The sequence below is a fragment of the Filicampus tigris genome, chromosome 4, assembly GCF_054856515.1.
Source record: "Filicampus tigris isolate MCC_2025a chromosome 4, RoL_Ftig_1.0, whole genome shotgun sequence".
Classification (NCBI taxonomy): domain Eukaryota; kingdom Metazoa; phylum Chordata; class Actinopteri; order Syngnathiformes; family Syngnathidae; genus Filicampus; species Filicampus tigris.
In genome coordinates this window covers 14,815,086-14,835,273 of record NC_141220.1, presented here as the reverse complement: position 1 = coordinate 14,835,273, position 20,188 = coordinate 14,815,086, and the positions used below count along the sequence as shown (strand labels likewise).

At 40.6% G+C, this 20,188-nt stretch overlaps 2 protein-coding genes and 1 non-coding gene across 4 annotated transcripts in view; all 3 read left to right on the top strand.

Annotated features, from left to right (window-relative positions):
• The window catches only part of pik3c2a (phosphatidylinositol-4-phosphate 3-kinase, catalytic subunit type 2 alpha), a 39,009-nt gene extending 23,313 nt beyond the window's left edge, over nucleotides 1–15,696 (top strand). For both annotated transcript variants that reach the window (XM_086027744.1, XM_086027745.1), the window contains exons 12-33: nucleotides 1,265–1,387; nucleotides 1,466–1,633; nucleotides 1,712–1,823; nucleotides 4,175–4,317; nucleotides 4,892–5,083; nucleotides 5,152–5,245; nucleotides 5,350–5,444; nucleotides 5,760–5,940; nucleotides 6,671–6,775; nucleotides 6,864–6,956; nucleotides 8,053–8,182; nucleotides 8,275–8,411; nucleotides 8,731–8,900; nucleotides 9,004–9,160; nucleotides 9,952–10,061; nucleotides 10,791–10,998; nucleotides 11,092–11,216; nucleotides 12,705–12,822; nucleotides 12,887–12,968; nucleotides 13,211–13,317; nucleotides 13,398–13,523; nucleotides 14,412–15,696. In XM_086027744.1, coding sequence (XP_085883870.1) covers nucleotides 1,265–1,387; nucleotides 1,466–1,633; nucleotides 1,712–1,823; nucleotides 4,175–4,317; nucleotides 4,892–5,083; nucleotides 5,152–5,245; nucleotides 5,350–5,444; nucleotides 5,760–5,940; nucleotides 6,671–6,775; nucleotides 6,864–6,956; nucleotides 8,053–8,182; nucleotides 8,275–8,411; nucleotides 8,731–8,900; nucleotides 9,004–9,160; nucleotides 9,952–10,061; nucleotides 10,791–10,998; nucleotides 11,092–11,216; nucleotides 12,705–12,822; nucleotides 12,887–12,968; nucleotides 13,211–13,317; nucleotides 13,398–13,523; nucleotides 14,412–14,594 — 2,959 coding nt within the window. In that variant the 3' untranslated portion in view covers nucleotides 14,595–15,696. The remainder of the gene's footprint in view (nucleotides 1–1,264; nucleotides 1,388–1,465; nucleotides 1,634–1,711; nucleotides 1,824–4,174; nucleotides 4,318–4,891; nucleotides 5,084–5,151; nucleotides 5,246–5,349; nucleotides 5,445–5,759; nucleotides 5,941–6,670; nucleotides 6,776–6,863; nucleotides 6,957–8,052; nucleotides 8,183–8,274; nucleotides 8,412–8,730; nucleotides 8,901–9,003; nucleotides 9,161–9,951; nucleotides 10,062–10,790; nucleotides 10,999–11,091; nucleotides 11,217–12,704; nucleotides 12,823–12,886; nucleotides 12,969–13,210; nucleotides 13,318–13,397; nucleotides 13,524–14,411) is intronic.
• A 551-nt stretch (nucleotides 15,697–16,247) lies between these two features.
• On the top strand, nucleotides 16,248–20,144 carry rps13 (ribosomal protein S13). The gene is made up of 6 exons (XM_086029397.1): nucleotides 16,248–16,366; nucleotides 16,806–16,854; nucleotides 17,713–17,791; nucleotides 19,438–19,607; nucleotides 19,699–19,799; nucleotides 20,072–20,144. The coding sequence occupies exons 1-6, from the start codon at nucleotides 16,344–16,346 to the stop codon at nucleotides 20,103–20,105; spliced, it is 456 nt and encodes a 151-aa protein (XP_085885523.1). The 5' UTR covers nucleotides 16,248–16,343; the 3' UTR covers nucleotides 20,106–20,144.
• Nucleotides 19,854–19,987, top strand: LOC147148603 (small nucleolar RNA SNORA19). The gene has a single exon (XR_015086698.1). It is a non-coding gene; the product is annotated as a small nucleolar RNA SNORA19 (small nucleolar RNA).
• Nucleotides 20,145–20,188: the final 44 nt, after the last annotated feature.

The window sequence follows — 20,188 nt, the reverse complement described above, 5'->3', positions numbered from 1 at the left end:
TAGATATATTGTGCAGCCCTAATTTACTGTGTCATATCTGTTTTAAGCTATTCTGTTATATGGCCGGTACTGATACTCCGTTTCAGTGTCATGTGTCCTCATCATCTAGAAGAGCTACTATCCCTCTCGCTGTCGCAGTAGTTCGTAGTTGGATGAACAAAGTAACTTACGGGCTAATTAAATGGAATGGAATAATTTTTTGCGAAACACCTGGTGATCTCTCACAGCACAGTAGCTGGGAATCAACCATGAAAATTTCTATGCTTTTTTTTTTTTCTACTCCATCTCTCAGTAGCAATTTTCATCCTAATAACCGGCTTTTGCATACTCCAAGCCCGGCTCTATTTTAAGCCGGTAGCTAACGTTGTTGCTGTTTTTCCATCCACATATGAGTAGCCAGACATTTTTGTCATGTAATGCTCTCGTCTTGAGGTCGCGTTGTGTGTGCATTTGGCTTGTGTGTAGTCCATCTGGTGCGGCCACAGGCAAGGCCCGGCCAGGCAAGTGCTGGAGCTGCCAACACAGATGGCACAGAGAGTAAATGTTTCACTTTTTGTGTGTTCGTAACACTGTTTAAGATCTCAACATAGGGTCTGAACTTGTATTTATTGATTCAGTGTGGGTGGACAAATTAATATACGGGGTCGGCCAAATGTAGATATACACTTTCTGAATTACTTGTTTAAGGAAGGAAGAATGGAAACAAAGATGTGCCGGGTACACATTTGAGGAAGGAAGGAAAGAAGAAAGTATCTCCACCAGGTCAACATGCCACAAACCCTCACACAGACTTAGAACCCTAACACTGGCCTTTAATTTACCCTAATTTAACTTGAACTGAAGTTTAAAAGCCTAACCTACCTTAAATCCTTGATTCGTAACCCTTATTTACCCTTACTTCTAAGGTTTGAGGAATGTTGAAAGAGGAAATGTCCAGCATTTCCGAGATCATTTTTTTGTAATGGAAATAAGTATGTAAATGTAACAATGTAATGCATCGGGTTGATGAAACTGCAATTTACAGAATTCCAGTCTGCAGGTTGCTGCACCCACACATGTGTGTTAAAATTAGACTTGTTCCCAGGTGTGCGTGGGCACACGAATGTCTAAGAAACAAAAAGAGCCTTTGTGTGGATGTTCAGGTGGATGTTACTGACTGCTAAATAGTGTGTTGAGGCCAAACTTGTCTTCCGCTTAAAGCATAGAAATGAGATTCAACAAAAGCTTTCAATTAATGTTCCTTAATGTCATGCATGTGCTACAGTTATGAGAAATACTACCTGGTGTGTTCCCTCACCCACAACGGCAAGAACCTCTTCAAGCCGGTGCAGTCCAAACGAGTTGGCACATACAGGAGCTACTTCTACCACATAAAATGGGACGAGCTGTAAGTGATGAATCCCGTGTTTGTATCCTGTTTCTCTCCGTGATTAACGACCACATGGTTTTCATCATTTTGTTCAAGGATCAATTTCCCAATCGCCGTGGCAGTCCTTCCGCTGGAGTCCATCCTGGGCCTGTCTCTGTATGGTGTGCTCAACCAGAACGCTGGAGGATCCCCAGACTCCAACAAACAGAGGAAAGCTCCAGAGATGCTGGGCAAAGTGTCAATGCCGCTATTTGACTTCAGACGGTTGGAAATAATCTTGTCATAATTAAAAGTCTCAGATCCTGCACATACAGATGATTTGAGACTGGCTGTGCTTCACAGGGTTCTCGCCAGGGGCACCCGACTGTTGTGTTTGTGGGCGTCAGTACAGGGTGCTGCTGCCGGCTCTGCAGGCGGCCGCAAAAAAATGCCTGCAGAGAGAATTGTGCTGCAGGTTAGTAAGATAGTTATGTGCGTGAGTTGCCTTAGGTCCACATTTGTTTTTTGTTTTTTTCAAAACAGACAGGTGGGGCAAGTCCTTTGTAGATGAGGTAATATTTGTATTTCGTCGCTGTCCTGTGAAAAACAATTACCCTTAGCTAAGATAATTTTTTTTTTTTTTTTTATCTTATTTTTTATGTTTGAGTTTATTTGAAAAGAGGGACAACACATATTAATGAACATGCACATGTAAATATGCAAGATTATAGCCAAAGGCTAATCTCCATCTTTAGTCCCTTTGCCAGGTTGATGTTAAAAACACAAGATAGAATGAATAGGGCAACAGTAGTTAAAAAAACACAAGACACAGACAAACTTGACAAACTTGATACATGCAATCTAGGCAGTGTTGTGATGACAATGTTGTTCATCCAGCAGCCAGGTGTTAAGATGTTTGGTAAAAAGGTTCAGAGACTTTGAAACATTCTTGGTGATATTTTAGGAATGTTACATCCATACTAAATGCATCTTTTGGTTTGGAGTTTTTGAGACCAGACACAGCTTTGACAACCTGTGCCTGTGAAACTATGCGCAGATTAAGAATGGGTTTATCTGCGTTCAGTGATGTTGGTGGGTGATATTCTATCTGAGGGACATTGCTATAAAATAAGAGTCTATAAAATAATCATTTAGAGTTGTAGCAATGTCCTTTGGATCGTGGATGATTTTCTCCTCCAACTGTAATTCCCTTATTTCTCTGTGTATTAAAGTATTTCCTATCAGTTTTTTAATATTTGTCGAGATCTCTTTAGTTTGTAATTTCGCAGTACTTATTATGTTGATTTAAAAAAAAAATGCTTTTGTCGATCGAATTTCCTTTATTACTTTATTTCTTAGAGAAGTAAATGTCTGTCTGTCATTAACCCTTTTTGTTGTAAGTGATATTTTAAGAGCATGATCTCGTTTTTTCATTAATGTCAGTATGGCTTCATTTAACCATGGGAGATGATTATATTTTGATGGTTTTGTTTTAATTTTCTTGTAAATGCAGACACAGTGCCTTGGATAACAGTCATGAAAATATTACAGCTGTCACTAACATGATTATGGGCGGTATAATGCTTCCAATTGATATTGTTTAGCGCCTGTGTCAAATTTGGAATCTCCCTTTTTGGTATTCTCATCTGCTCTGATATTGTTTTCTTAGCGCATGAGTATCTACTTTTAGTTCGCTTTCTCGAGATCCAGAATGAAGTTATGGTCTGACCTGTGATCATATTGAATGTCTTTTGAATCCTCTCACACTTATTGGAAAAGATAAGATCTATGGATGTTTCAGAAGAAGTACTTCATCTAGTAGGACCTTTAATTAGTTGAATAAAGTTAAAATTAGTTAGCAGCGATTTTAACTGTCTTCGATTTGATTTGTCGAGCCAGTTAATTATTATTATTAGTAAATGTTATTTAAATGTATAATCAGGATTACTTCATTTCTTGTCACATTGCTTAAGTAGAGCCTGAAGCTCCACATAGAAAGCCTTAGAAGCTGGTGGAGGTCTATACATGCCAGTTAGTTATTGACATTTGTGGGGAAAGAGAAATTTTAAGACTGACACATTCAAGGTTGTGTACACAAACCTATTCTATCTGTTTGCACTGTTCCCTAATATAAAACATTACCCCTCCACCCCGATTTCCCACACGTTCTCTTCTAAAGATATTATAGCCCGGCACATGCAGTCCAGCCATCGGTGAGTTTATATTTAACCAGGTCTCGGACAAGCATAAAAAATCCAGGTTTAGGTTACTTAATAGATGATGAACTTGGTCACACTTTGGCAAAATGCTTCTAATGTTTAAATGACTGCCAAGTCCTTTTGGCTTATGTTGTGGGTCCCAGAGTACCTTGGCTTGGTTAAGGGTGCTGTATAGATGTGCAGACCGTTGTTTCTTGAATACAATGTTTCTGGGGCATAAACCACACCGGCACTCACCCACTGCTGGAGGTTCAGCTAGCAGAGTTGGAGGCTTATCGAGCAGAGGTGGAGGCCCGGGCAGCAATGGTGGAGTCCCCGCCTGCAGTGGTGGAGGTCCAGTCTGCAGTGGTGTGATTGGGGTTTCCGCGTTACAGACATCGCATTAACGTGAAAATTAAAAAAAAAAAAATCAAAATATGACATGTTTTTCACAGGACAGTAACGATATGTAAAATAATTACAATATCATAATACAGTTGAGATTATAATTAAGCCTATATGAGGCCCGCCGACCATACTTTTTTTTTTTTTTTTCATGATTCATAAAATGGCTGACATGTGGAAGCTTGAATACAGCTTGCGAATAATTTAAGGGTCTCGCCAACAGGTGGATTTTCCCAACTCTGCGTTGGATGTTTTGTATGTGGGACCTCAGGAAGCTCCCAGTCCAGAGCCCAGCCCAAAGGAGGAGCTTGATCCTGACCTCCGACGCAAACTGGAGAAAATCTGCAGCCGAGCATCCAATTTTGGGTAAATTAAATGCTGCTTCACAAAACAACAACTTAAATTAACATCAACAAGAAAGGAACAGCCTTCTTATTAAAGTGAGAAAAGAAAGATATACAGTATGTTAAGCCCACATGCTCCTGGTTTTTCTATAATTCCACAAAAAATCTGGGATGTTTACACTCAGGCACACATCCCTGTTTTGTGTTTTGTAACGGATCCAGTCTCAGCCAAATCTCCTCCTCGCTGCCCAAAACCACAACTGGCACTCGAACACAGAGCTCTCTCTCATTGAACCGTCGCCGCCCGCAACCGCTTTTTTCCCCATTTGTGTCTCCGGCCCATGTGGGCACAAGGCTTTTGTGTTTGCCCTCTTTGTGTTATGGTGCTCGCCTGATCCCTGGAGAGCAGCATGTAGTTTATACAGGGAGGTCAGCTGCCGACCAGTGCATCGTGTCACCGGTCTTGAAGCATTCATTGGTCCATGGAGGATCAGTGAACTCATTCCAAGCTTTGCAGTCTCTCCAGAAAAGGAGAGCTGCAGTTATCCTGATGATTGTACTAAGACAGTCCCTAACATGTGACCCTCCCCCTGCAGGCTAAGGCGGGCTGACCACCAGCTCCTCTGGGACCACCGGCTCCACTGCCGGAGGGATCACCCCAGCAGCTTGCCCAAGGTGCTGGCCAGTGCCCCCAGTTGGGACTGGGCCAGCATGGCTCACATCCACTCATTGCTTCACCACTGGCCCCCGCTGCCGCCCGTCACTGCACTGGAACTGCTCGACTCCAAGTATGCGCAGTTTTCCCATTTATACCTTGTGTTTGTGTCAAGACATCAAATGTGTAATGTGTGCGCAGGTTTGCTGACACCGAGGTGAGGCGGGTGGCTGTCAGCTGGGTTGAGACGAGTACTGATGACGAGCTGGCTGACTACCTACCGCAGTTGGTGCAGGTACTGCTGTTGACACACACACACACACACACACACACGCACACACTAACAGCATCCACTTAACAACTTTGCACCTCGCGTTCTTGGATTGTCTCCCCTCACAGGCTTTAAAGTTTGAGTGTCACCTCAAGAGCGCCCTTGTCATGCTGCTGCTTTCCAGGGCTCTCGGCAACATCAACATTGCACACTACCTCTACTGGTGAGCTCATAAATAATACAAACACAGGACACACATTTATTATTTGGCTACATAAGAGAGGGCAAATATTGGAAGTAACTCAGTATGATGCAGTGATGTTGTAAACCACCGCAACCTATTTTATGCCAACATTTATTGGACAATAAAAGAAATAGATAATGCAAAGGATTAATAGACCAAATGACAAAAATACACTAATAAAACTAAAATAAAGTGAAAGTGCTGGCCCTGATGGTCGATTAGTATGTATCACACTAAGGAATGCCTTTTGGGTCCTAAAGAAGAAGTGTCTCTTCTTAAATGTGTCGTTGACAGGCTGCTCAAGGACGCCGTGCAGGATGCGGCGTGGGGGCGACGTTACGAACGCGTGCTTGGCGCCCTGCTGTGCTTGTGCGGGACCAAACTGCGGGCCGAGCTGGAGAAACAAACCCAGCTGGTCACACTGCTCGGGGCCGTGGCCGAGAGGGTGAGACAGGCCGGCGGGTCCACAAGACAGGTAAGTCTGTCTTTCTGTCTGCCTCTTTAAGACAGTGAGACCGCTAAAGTTGCACACTGCGGAATTGAACCGTACCGTATGATGGTTTGGGTTTGACCTTAGTTTCCACTGTTATATCTTAAAAAAAATTTTTTAAAAAAACAAAGGCCACGTTTGGTTTTTAAAATGGACAGATAGGCCAAATCATTAATCGATGGAATACATTTTTCCTGTTTTTTTTTTTTTTTAAGTTAATGGGTATGTAAAATACTTGATTTAAAAAAATATAAAATTATTTCTTCCTATTATTTACTTGTTTGAATCCATCTATAATTAACCGTTTATTTAAATAATACATTAATTTAAAAAAGTAATATTTTTGTACTTTTTACTTTTTGATTATTTTCAATTAATTATTTAATGAAATAAATAAAGGCTTAAATTATACATTTAAGATTTTGTTTGACCTATATTTTTTATTTTATGCACAATAAATTAATTACCGGTATCTAATTATTTATAGATATAAATGAATAGTAAAATTAATGAACAATTAAGTACAAAAAACAAAAAATTAATTAACCAATTTCACTTAAAACTCTATCCTATAATTAATTATTACATGCCTCTTGACCATTAATGTTTGGTGGACCGGATTCATTAATACAGTGGGCAATAAGTGGCCCACGCGTTATACTTTGTCCACCCTCGTCTAAAACACATTGTTGCCACTGTGTATGTGTGTGTTCAGGTGGCTCTTCTGGAGGGCCTTGAAAGCGTTCAGAGCTTTTTCCAGAGAAGTAGCTGCCGACTTCCCCTCTTCCCCAGTCTGGTGGCCAAGGAACTCAACATCAAAGTAAGACATACACACACAAAGGGAATCTTTGTGAGCGGGTTTTTCTTGAATGTAAAATAAATAAAGTAAAACTTGTTTGTGTGGGCAGGCCTGCTCCTTCTTCAACTCCAACGCTCTTCCTCTCAAGCTGGCACTGGTTAATGCTGACCCACTAGGAGAGGAGATCAATGTTATGTTCAAGGTACAACACACACACACACACACACACATTTGAAGAAACATATTGGATGTCAAACAGTACTTCAAATATCACATCTCTGGTTCTTGTTACCATTGTGGTTGTTAGAACCGATTGTTGACAGAGCACTGCTCCCCCTGGTTGCCTAAAGTCGAAATGACAGTATCATTTGTCTCTAAGGCTGGAATAAAGCCCTTTGCACACTGCAATTGGGTTTTCAGGATGAAGGAATGACGGCGCGAGATTGCCAATATTTGGAAGTTGTTGCTTAGCGGCCAATTGGGATATGCGTCATGACTATGAATGTTATTTTAAAATGCCTGGATGCGTCATATAGCTTCAGATCAGAATCAGGCCTCTTTCAAATGTGGATTCGAAATAAGATGTGTTGGATATTTGCCGGAGTGCAAACAGTGTAAACGTGCAGAACGGGTACACTCTGTCAATGCCATCTTGACATCATCCAAATACTGAATGTAGAAGAATAGTGGTACAGACCAGCCTCTGCCCAAACAACAGAAAAAAAAACACCCACTCTAAATCTGCAGAAAAAGCAGAGATTAAATATGCCACACTTGACGCCTTAGAGACATTAAATATGTTCTAAATATGCTACATTAGAGATAAAATTGTCGCCTGTGGGAAAAAAAACGTATATCCAATTTTGGAATTTATTTTTTTAAATTTTCGCGTTAATGGGATGTCTATAACACGGAAACACCCTTCACGTAAAAATCAGAAAATTGAAAAAAATGAACGCAAGTGTTTTTCACAGGACAGCAACCTTATAATTATTGCCAGTGGACTAACGTGAATGTTATCATTTAAATGAATAGGGGGAAGAGGCTGTCCAAGCCAACTAAACGCTATGTAACTTGGAATATTTGTATTTTGTGCTGCATTATTGTTTACTTCTGTGTTGTCACTACCCAGTGTTGATGCTTGTAGAGTTACTTGCATGCAGTTGAACGTCTGCACATTTGTCATTTATCGTTGTATCTGATGTGTCATTTCAAATGTACATGGAACTAGATCGGAATTGGGCACTTCAACCTGCAATCTAAATCCACCCTTACTTATTTGACTGTGATCACATTAGGTTGGAGAAGATCTGAGGCAGGACATGTTGGCACTGCAGATGATCCGCATCATGGACCGCATTTGGCTACAAGAAGGACTGGACCTTCGCATTGTGAACTTCAAATGCATCTCCACGGGCAAAGACAAAGGTACCAAACACTTACACGCCATTCTGACCACTAGTGAAAATACGCTTTTTAAACACCTCTGAAAAGCTTGAAAGTTGCGGTGTTTTTGGTAGGCATGGTGGAGCTGGTGCCATCCTCCGACACCCTGAGAAAGATCCAGGTGGAGTATGGCGTCACCGGCTCCTTCAAGGACAAACCGCTGGCCGAGTGGCTACGCAAGTACAACCCCGCTGAGGATGAGTATGAGAAGGTATGCATAAACCTGGAAATCCATTTGAAGTCATGTCAATTTGTCTAGAACCGTGGTATAACTTGAAACTGCAGAGGGAACAGAAAGGTTGGTGGTTATATTTCATCTTAAAAAGAATTGCGGAGACCTCCACTGATCGTCCATAATGTCTCTACATACAATTTAAAATAAATTACATTTTCAAATAAGGCATTATGTAACATAATAACATGGAAAAAGCGAAGCACTGTAGCGCTGAATGTTGTCGCAAGCCTTGTGGCATAGCTAATGTTTGGCTCTTGTATATTTCCCACTTGCACTCCTGTTCCCCACTCCACAGGCGTCCGAGAACTTCATCTACTCTTGTGCTGGCTGCTGCGTGGCCACCTACGTGCTGGGCATCTGCGACCGCCACAATGACAACATCATGCTGCGCTCCACGGGCCACATGTTCCACATCGACTTTGGCAAGTTCCTCGGTCACGCCCAGATGTTTGGCAGCTTCAAAAGGTGACAGTGAAGTAATGACTCCTTTGATTGGGTTGCCAATTTGTTTCAGTCTGCTGAATGTGCACTTTTTGTTTGTTTGGTTTTTTGTTCTGCCGGCCACCAGGGACCGAGCACCGTTTGTGCTGACCTCTGACATGGCGTACGTCATTAACGGCGGCGAGCGTCCCACTAGTCGCTTCCAGCTGTTTGTTGACCTTTGCTGCCAGGCCTACAACCACATTCGCAAGCACTCTGGCCTTTTCCTCAATCTGCTATCACTGGTAAATGCTTGCTTATTACACACATACGCACACTCACAAACAAAACAAGCAACAATTTAATTACATTCATTATTATTAACAATTACCCACTTGCCAGAGTGGGCACAAACTGTGGTTGTGGTTTTCTCTGTGGATCCACCGTCTTTATTGTTAATAGATAAATATTGGGTGGCAGTAACTCATTTGTAAGGACTTGGGCTTCAGAGCCACAGGGTAGACTAAAATGTCAAAATGTCAACTAGTTGTTGGAGAGATGCTAGTCTGCTTCCTGGCTTTTTTCAAGGTGCCCTTAAGTAAAGTAGCGTCCCACCCACCCCAACTTAAGAGGTGCGGCACTGTTTGCACGCCCTTTTCACTCTGGCATCTTTTCTTTCATAGCTGCAGGCGTGTGATTTGGTTCTGTAATATATAGCAACTTTATGACTTTCGCTTAGAGGAATTGTAATGAGTATAACCTTTTGAATAGATATTTATCACGGTTCATATCTACTTTCTTCATTGTTTTTCACATTTTTAACGCAGCTCAGCCAGTTCCCGACTCAAGCAGAGTTTTCCTCACGCTGCCTGGGAACAGTCTATTTATAGAATACCCAGAATGGCGCCAGAATGCTGCTGTTCATTATGTCTCTTAGCTCAAATTGATGTAACAGCCAAAGTTCATTGTCCAGATTGTGGTTTAATTAATCTGTTCATTTAAAAATAACACTAGCATTACTGTATGTGGTCACAATTGTACACAATGAGCCATTAGTGTCTTTATTTGAAACTGTGTTTATCTCATCCTGTCTTAGATGACGTCATCGGGGCTTCCAGAGCTGACCGGCTCTCAGGACCTGAAGTACGTTTATGATGCGCTGCAACCACACAACACTGACGCAGAGGCCACTATCTTCTTCACCAGGTACATCAACACCTAACCATCACTAACATTTTGAAAGCGTGTAAAGTACGCACTCAATTGTAGTAAATGACGGTAACCTGTACACACACAATTGTAGTAAATGACGGTAGCCTGCAGTATTGCATTAGCCCCTGGTTGGAATTATTTTCTTTATTTAATGATGGACACGCCTCATCATCATTATTTAATTGCCTATGTTTTTATCGTATTTTTAAGGCCTTTTGACTCTTGCACTTGGTTTTCCTGGTGTTCATGGGGGGGCAGGGATGACAGCGCTCCAGTAGGAGTTTGCCCATATCAGGAAGTGGCTGCTTATCGGCCTACCAGGAAATAGCACGGATGCTTTTCCTGGGCGTCTATTGCTGTTGGCACTCTGAAGTCACTCTGCCAACCCCTTTCCTTTTGGATGTGCCATCTGAAGTCGTGTCGCATACCAACATGACTTTCTATTGTGGCGCTTCACAGCACATTATACATTGAATGTATTTCGCGACGGTGCAATAAGTGCAGTGTGAAAAGGCCTTTATCCTCATTTGGATTTTTTTCCCCATTCTTTGAATTGGAACACTTGAACAAGGCTGTGTAAATCCAGCCTACTTAATGAATTTAAAATCCACCAGTTGGCAGCATATATCTGGGCAAACAAAGAATCCTTTTTTACCTGTAAGATCAAGTACAAAAAAAACATTTTGTATTCGTTTTGTTCACAAAATCATAACATCACTGCAGACTGATCGAGTCCAGCCTGGGCAGCGTGGCCACCAAGTTCAACTTCTTCATCCACAACCTGGCCCAGCTCCGCTTCTCTGGTCTGCCAGCCAACGACGAGCCCATCCTGTCCTTCTCGCCCAAGACGTACACTTTAAAGCAGGAAGGCCGCATCCTCCATGCCTCCATCTTCTCCTTCCAGAAGAGATACAACCCTGACAAGTATTATGTAAGTCTGTATTTATTTATTTATTTTTTTACAGTTATTAGCTTGCGGTTTAATTAACCTATTGTTATTCTACCCCTCGTTCCCTTTGCGCAGACGTACGTGGTGAGGTTGCTCAGGGAAGGGCAGAACGAGCCTCAGTTTGTCTTCCGCACTTTTGATGAGTTTCAGGAGCTCCATAACAAACTCACTATCCTCTTCCCCCTCTGGAAGCTGCCAAGGTATTCCTTCACAAGCCACTTTTCACATTCTATTCACTTAGATGTTTTTAAGAGGCTTTTTGAGTTGTGGGAGGAAGCCGGAGAACATACTGTGAGATTGACAGATTCAGATGAACTCGTGAAAATGGTATGGTAGCCCCTTTCACACAAAGAGCCTGCTAAATAATTGTTTAGCAGGAGAAATAAAGTAAATTCCTGAATGGGGGGTTGGGGGGGAGTAAAACGTCAAATGTCATTCATAGGCATTTGCTTTTTCTTTAAGCCACAGAGAGAATGGAATAAAATTGGAAATCCCTTTATTGTTAACTAAAAGATTTTATTTAAACGCACGTTTGAGATTTGTGGCCTTGAAGTTTTATTTAAAGGGGAAGTCAACCACCCAAAAATGTTTACAAAAATATGTTCTATGATCCTCCACTAGTCAAAACACAGCATTCGGCTTAATATTGTATTTGTGGAATATGAGTTGACCCAGTGAGACCATAAGCACCTGGCGAAACATAAACCAAAGGGTGACTTTAATCACCCTCTAAAACCGGAAGTTTTCCCGGAAATTCAACACATACAAAATAATTAATCTCAGTCCCTGTAGCAGATAGAACTATAATTCCAAAAGAATTTCAGATCTTAGAGACATGTGGCTTTCACACAGGCCTGAGTTTATTATTGTTTAGTCTTTCAATCAAAAATGTAAAAATAAAGTGTGAGTGGAAGAGAAGCACTACGTTTAATATAAAAAAGAGTGGTAATTAAATCCTCTACTCTCTTACAAAGTCGTCGATATCGTCATTGTCTACAAACATACATATCTTAACCATATATCACGTTCGACTGGTTCCACTGGTTCGTCGTCTGCGTCCGCCATTCCTGCTGGAAAAAATTCTGGGACATCCTCTAAGGGCTCACGATACTGTCACGTGAAAGACGCAACAGCGCTCCAGGTTCTAGTAGTAGAAATGCAGTTAAGCACACCTGGCCGAAATGGGTTAAACAGCAAAATCCATCCGTTTTTAGCCATCGCATTTTGCCACTTCTGTCAACTGAAAATGGCATCAAAGTTGCTCAGGTAATCACCAATCACGGCTCACCTGTTTTCTGAAGCTGAGCCATGATTGGTCTTTACCTGAGCCCTGAGCAACTGTGATGTCATTTTCAGTTGACAGCAAGTGGCAAAATGGCTGCCCCATGACATGGACAAAAATGGGTGGATTTTACTGCTTAACTACTATTCCACACAAGCAATATTAATCAGAATGCTAAGTTTTGACTAGAAGAGGTGCATAGAAGATTTATGTAAATAAAATTGTTGGGTTGACTTCCCTTTAATTACTCTGCTACTGCTTTAGTGTAGTAGGGTAATGATGGCACAAACTCCATCACAGAGGGTCGTAGGAAGCAGACCAGCTTCCTCGTGTGCATGCAATGTGCACTGCAGATACAGCAATGATTTATTTCTTGATTGTTGTAACACTTGATTTCTCTCTCCAGTTTCCCGAGTAAAATGGTGCTGGGCCGCACACACATCAAGGAGGTGGCCGCCAAGAGGAAGCTGGAGCTGAACAACTTCATCCACAACCTGATGATGAGCTCGGCTGAGGTCACCCAGGTACACGCACGCAAACACGTCAGTAAATTGTTGTCTATTGCCATCTAACATTCATCTTTTCTAGTGCGACCTGATCTACACTTTCTTTCATCCGGTGGCACGGGATGACAAGACAGAAGGTTTGGATGCAACACAAAGAGCTCCTGGTAAGCAGATGCAGATGGGATGCAAAATGCATTTGTACAAATTACTACTAAACACTGTAATACTTAATAGTATACAGTGTTACAAATTTCTGCCAAGTGAAGCTTAAGACTTAATAAACACGTAGACATGCTTTGCTAAGTGCTTCTGTTTTGGTTAGCAATAGAGTTCCCATAGGCTGGGCAATTTACTCTCTGTCAGATACTTCATCATATACCGTACTTTTGTGTTTGCACTGTTGCAGAGCCCCCGTTGAGTCCAACGTCGGGCCGTGTGGAAGGCGAGGTCAAACTGTCCATCTCATACAGGAACAGCACTCTCTTCATCATGGTCATGCACATCCGAGATCTGGTAAAGAACCACAACATGCCACCTGCTGCTTGAACGCGTACCTTCTTGGCTCACACCATATCCTCCATGTTCCATTTTAGGTGTCTGAAGAGGGGACGGATCCCAACCCATACGTGAAGACGTACCTACTCCCGGATCCACACAAGACCTCCAAGCGGAAGACCAAGATCTCGAGGAAAACCAGGAACCCGACCTTTAATGAGATGGTTCGAAAACTTGAGATGTTAAGAATAACTTGCAGCCTGATCTGATTAGATTTGACAGTGATACAGTTTGCAGTACATTACACAGCTAAGGTAGAAACTGTACTGTACTGACAATTTATCACAAAAAGCAATTTTCTCGGGTTGAATTTAGAACAGATCACAGCGAAATTTATTTTTCAGTCTCAACCCGCCCAAGGGACATAAAAGGACAGTGACACATTACAGGGGGAGGACAAGAACAGGAGGACTGATGAGAAATTAGAGGAGAATTAGAGGGAGGGGAAAGCAACTCCCAATCTATTCTCTTATTTGAGGGGGGGGCAGTGTGGGATTAGGATGAAACACCTCAGTGCACAAGCAACATAATAAAACAAACATTCAAACAAAACTCGAGGACTTGCACATGTGAAGTAACAATTTGATGTGGTTAAAAGAGTACAATATATATAATCGTTACACAATGAAAATGCACTAAAGCAAAGAAGTATTTTCATAATAAAAATTATCTAGCGATTCTCTTCATACTCAGACATGGAATCTACTGTTACTTGTTTTTGTCTCTTTGGCTAAATTTGTATTATGAATAGTATAAATATCTAACATTTACTAAAACAAAAAAAAGCAAATCTGCTTTCATTTATACATACATTTTAGGGGGTTAATTTTGTATTTTTATTTTATTTTTTTGCATTTTCAGTCATTTCATTGGGGATTCACATCAAGACTTAATGGGATCATCTTTGGTACAATGCCTACCCATCATAAAATCCAGCTACAGATTTAGAAAAAAATAAGTGCAAAATTAAATAGTGTCCTTTGGGTGGCGATAACATACTGTTTTGCTTCCATCATTTATAAATGCATTGAAAGGCTGACTTTGCTCCTCAGCTGGTGTACAGCGGCTACAGCAAGGAGACGTTGAGCCTGCGCGAGCTGCAACTCAGCGTACTGAGTGCCGAGTCCCTCCGAGAGAACTACTTCCTGGGTGGCATCACACTGCGCCTCAAAGACTTTGACCTGGGCAAGGAGACGGTCAAGTGGTACAAGCTCGCTGCCGTGCCCTACTTCTAAAAAAAAAAAAAAAAAGGCCACCTGGATTGTTTCTGTGACAAAACAATCGCCGCTTCTTTTTGTCTCTCCTCCTAAACTTTAACAATGAGCTGTAATGTTTTGTACATTTTGATATTAGCGGACCAAAACTGCTCACTTTCACAAGAGTAAATATAAATATATAGAGAGATAGACACATTTATTTTTTAAGGACTAAAACAAAGGTTTTTTTTACATGTCCTCCATCCTTTAGGGAGCATCACAGTTTGCTGCTTTTACCGCAGACACTTTGGGATAGTTTGACACACCAGTTTGCAGGTTATAAACTACAAGATTCTCCCTGAAAATGTCACCTTTGCTGTTTGAGCTGCAGACAAGTTTGGGTAGGTTAACGCACCAGATTTCAGGTAATTAATTACAGGATTCTTCCCCCAAAAATTCAAGTTTGCAGTTTTATTACAGATGCTTTTGAGGTACTTTGACAGAAGATTCCAGGTATGACACTACAACAGTTCCCCACAAAATGTGCCAAATTTAACCATTTAAAGGTGCCTTAGCGACAACTTACAATCTTTTAATGCGGCCTTACTGCAAGATTTAATTTTTAATAACCACCTCACAAGACAGATGTATTCTGTAAATGTCAATATTTTTTGAGGGGATTGTTATTTTCTTGGTTAAAGGTGGGCCTCCACTAATTGCACACAAGCTGGTATTAATGGCAAGATAGCACACTTTTAGGGGAGTTTGGGACTTCACTTGCAGTGCCTACATGTTCATTTGGAATGTTCCGGGTTTCTCCCGATCAGCACTTTTTTCCCCACACATGGAAACAAATAAAGGGAACAAGAAAATTTACAATGATGTTAATAAAGTTTTCCTCCCTATGCAAGTGTGTTCACATGACAATGATGACCATTTATGAAAAAAGTGAGACTCACTAATGAATATTAATTCCACCTTGGTTCACTCTACTGTATTAGTGTCTGTATAAAGAGAGCATTTGTGTTAACATGGCCAGTTATTTATTCTTAATTGGTGACATAACTTCCCCCCCTCTATGGATCAGTGTGTGTACTGTAATGCCTTTTTCCAAGAGCAAATAAAATGTTTTTGGAACAAATGGGAAGTTGAGTCTTTTGCCTGCATGACAAAATGTCACACAATAGTTATTCTCCCCAACCCCAGACAGATATATTTTTTTTTATTATTGTATTTGAACACACTGAAATGTTAATCGGTTGGGTTTGCTGTCACAATGTTTCAAGTTTTTTTATCGATTAAAAAAAATGGGGTTTTGAAATGGGGCATCTAGTCTTATTAATGCACAACGACTATAATGTATGAGGTTAAATTCCATTGAAAACAAAATATGACGCATTAGGTAACGCCCACTTTTTTTAATGGAATCAATTGCAACTTGAGGTATAACTAGTTTAGTGTTCAGAACAACACAGAACGTTATACTCATTGGTCTTCAAGAAATCCACTTCACATTTCCAAATCCAAATATTCCTTTGGGGTCCCTGTATTAGTGATAACTCACAAAGGTTTTGAAGCGTACAAATACGTTTATCATTGTTAGTAGTTGCATTTGTTAGTTCCAAAGTATTTTGTGTACAGACTATATTATAAGTATTTGAAAATTTGTACAGTCCTTGTATTGAACATCGTCACGTGACGTCATTGTTGCATTATGCGTCACTTCCGGCGCAAGCGCAAAGCCCAATTTTCTGTCTCGTGTGCGGCCTCTCTTCCTCTACCGCCATCATGGGTCGCATGCACGCTCCCGGGTAAACGCCGATTTTTCGCCTTTAAAGTTACCTTTTTGGCTTCACAGGTTAGCCCTAACAACAGGAGAGTGATTCTAAGCGTGTAACGAGCGGCAGCTGACCATCTTGGAGGCTTTAAATCTGCTCTATTAGCGAGAAAAATGATTAAGCAAACGTGCTGTCGGCCGTCTGTTAGCTTCGCGCTAGCTGTATTTAGCCGATGCTTACTTGGAGCTTGAATGCTCAATTTGACGTTTGATTCATATAAAGCACACATACAGCCAAACTGCCACGTATACTTCTTTATCGTAGTGTAACAAAACGTCAAATGTTAAGTTAGTGTTGTGACTTTGCGCCGCGGGATGTCCTTAACTAGCTAGTAACCCAAGCACGATGCTAGTCGAGCTAATTTGTCTTTTTGCACCACTTTGACAGTAAAATGTGTTTTCTTCCCCAACAGAAAGGGCTTGTCCCAGTCAGCTCTGCCTTACAGACGCAGTGTCCCTACTGTGAGTCCCACACTCTTGCATACGTTACAAACATTTCACATCACGTTTAAAGGTCATTTCATGAAAACACGAAAAGTAACTTTTAAAAAGCGCATACAAGCACTGAAATCAGTGTTAGATACTTTATTCTTCCTGTGAGGGAAGTTAAATGGTCACAGCATTCATGTTCATAAAAATAACAATTATAGGAACAGCCAACAAAGAAAAACAAATACAAGAACGGCATCTTGGCAGGAATGTAAGGACATTTGTTTCTAGTCTAAGCAGGAAGAACAGAAGGTTGAGGTGTTGCATGTAGGGATTATTTTGAACAAATAAAAAAATAGTATCCAACCCCATTTACTTTTGGACATCAGCAATAATCATAGTGGATTTTCATGAATGAAAATTAACACAGATATAATGTATTTGTTGAATAAAATTGGTACCGATGCTAGTAAAAAAATGATCACAAATCACCCATTTCATCACTTGTGAATGGTGTACAGTATATGCTATACGCAGTGGTTATTTTGCCGTGACCAACAACTCGCCAGGTGTCGTTATTTTGCCGTGAATTGGGCTAGAGTTACAAGTACAAATTTTGCGCCAGTGGAAGTGTGCAAGCTCGTGGCCTAGTGGGTAGAGTGGTCGCTAACTGTGTTTACAATTTCTTGCAGCCACTCAGAAGTTGTAAAGGAATCGTTTTGTTTCACGTGTTAAAGAATTGAGCAGTTGTTCAATTGAACAATTTCAATGTAACTTATGAAACACAAACTTAATTGACAAAATGATCAGGGCCCCACAAAAACAGGAGAGTTGCCGGTCAGAGCAAAATAACCACTGCCTATACTATAATGCAATTTTCATTTTTTCCAGTGGCTGAAACTGACATCTGATGACGTCAAAGAGCAGATTTTCAAGCTGGCCAAAAAGGGCTTGACCCCCTCTCAGATCGGTAAGTCAACTGGATATTTTTGCTTAATCAAAATAAATCTTCAGCGCACTTGGTCATGAATTATATGGAATCGACTGAATGTATGCGGTTGTGTTATCGCAGGTGTTACGTTCCAAAAATAAGCTGTGATGGGTAAAATCCGCGGTGGGAGTCTTTTTTTTTTTTGCAATGTTTTAAGGCTGTAAACCTCACCGTTAACATTTCTCTCTTGTTTAAACATGCTCAAAGTTCAAAAACCTAAGAAAAAGAAGTATATTTGATTAGTATTATTATTGTTGTTGTTGTACTAATTATGAATATTGTTAATATTATTTTATAACCAAACAAATGTCAAAACCTTTTTTAACGCTCCTGTTATGTTGTGGGTCAAATTGGCCCAGATGTATTCAAATTAGTCTACAGTACTGTAGCCAATCAGGTCGCGGAATACAATGCGGGGGTATTTGTACGCTCTAAGAAAAAGCATGCTGAATTGCATTGTAAAAAATACAGGCAGTCAATTGGGACACACTACGGGTTTGTACGCTGTAAAACCAACATACAAAGCAGCACTGTAAAAGAAATTGGCAATGTAGTGAGTCTGCAAAATGTGAACCGCGATATAGCGAGGAACCACTGTATACATAATGTAGAATGTGTTTCAGACCATTTTTCCTTATAGGAAATAATGGGGAAAGTTTTAATTTCAAGTTCAAACTCACCATCGTAAACCCTTAAATGCTAAAGGCAATGTTTTAAACATTGCTAACATAGGATGTTACAAATAAGTTAACTGCTTTGTATTACAAGTAAAACTAACTACTTTTCTACATTGCATTAAATCCTTGTTTTATGGCTGCCATGACATTTTTAAGTTATTATACTTGGTAGCCAGGACTGAAATGTGTACGTCTTTCCAACATTACAAACATTGCTTTATTGTAATCATCACACTTACCTGTAGATTCACTTATATATTATAATCACCTCATGTCATTTTGTTATTAGTGCATTGTTCCCAAAGTTATTGTACTCAGCAGCCCGGACAGAAGAAACATGTACTCACATTTTCATCTTTGAATCTCTCTTTCACTTAATACCGCTTCAAACAACAAAGCGTATGTAGGAATAGGAATTAAAATGATTGTTTTGAAAGCGCTATATAAATAAAGATGAGTTAAGCTTTGTCCAATTATACTGTGTAACAACTTCCTGTTCCATATTTATCAAATGTTGGGATACCAGTTGTACACACACACACACACACGTTATAAACTACCATACAAATTCCCCAAATTTAAAAAAAAAATGCTCAAAAACATTCACCGTTTTCTAAGAAAAATGGGGAAAACATGGAAAAACGACTAAATAAAATAAACTGAAAAGTAACAATTTAAAGATTTACTCTAATTCAATGAATTATAAACAGCGATATATTTTTTAAAGAACATTGAAATAACAGTTTAAAAAAAAAAATAGAGTATCCAGGATCAAGCACAAGTTTTCCTACGCCTTCTTCAGGGGGTCCTTGATCTGAACTTCTCCCGCACTAGATTTTTATGCAACTTGAGAAGCCTATTTTTCCAAATTAATTTTGTGTCGTGCTCAAGTTACAATCTAATAATTATGCACTCTGTTTGCTAACTGCTCATCTTGTTGTTTTTAAGGTGTGATTCTGAGGGACTCACACGGTGTGGCTCAGGTCCGTTTTGTCACGGGCAACAAAATCCTGAGGATCCTCAAGTCCAAGGGCCTGGCCCCCGACCTGCCCGAGGACCTGTACCACCTCATCAAGAAGGCCGTGGCTGTCAGGAAGCATCTGGAGAGAAACAGAAAGGTGCCATGCACAATAGCGCTCAGGCGCTCGCTGGGTTCACTCTTATTCCTGAACATGGCCTGACGCGACGTTTGTGTTCGTCCACATGCAGGACAAGGATGCCAAGTTCCGCCTGATTCTCATCGAGAGCAGAATCCACAGGCTGGCCCGCTACTACAAGACCAAGAGAGTTTTGGCCCCCAACTGGAAGTAGTACGTATTTAGTCGCCCTATGTCTTTATTCTCTCAAAATTATTGTCCAAGTTGTGGCACAAAATCATTGTCCTACTCTCTCACGACTTGAGAGTTGTGATATTTCTGTTGTGCAAGAGCAAAATTTCGGAGGTAAATTAGCAGAGCGGCTCACCGGTGTCGCCTCTGCCAGTCCCCTTCGCACAAGATGAATTGTTCATATCACTGTATGAATTAATGTGTAGGATTTCTTCAGTATTGTCTAACGGCGTGTTTTTTGTTTCCGTTCACAGCGAGTCTTCTACAGCTTCTGCTTTGGTGGCATAAAAGCTTCTTTTTTCAAATAAATGAAATTTCACATTTGAATCTCACTTTGTCTTTTTTTGTAATTTAATATTTAAAGCAACATT

Excerpts from the sequence above, each read along its gene's own strand:
- rps13 (XM_086029397.1), top strand. The coding sequence starts at position 16,344 with ATGGGTCGCATGCACGCTCCCGG. Across the intron at positions 16,367-16,805 it reads GGTCGCATGCACGCTCCCGG|AAAGGGCTTGTCCCAGTCAG; the intron begins GTAAACGCCGAT and ends CTTCCCCAACAG. Across the intron at positions 19,800-20,071 it reads TTGGCCCCCAACTGGAAGTA|CGAGTCTTCTACAGCTTCTG; the intron begins GTACGTATTTAG and ends TTCCGTTCACAG.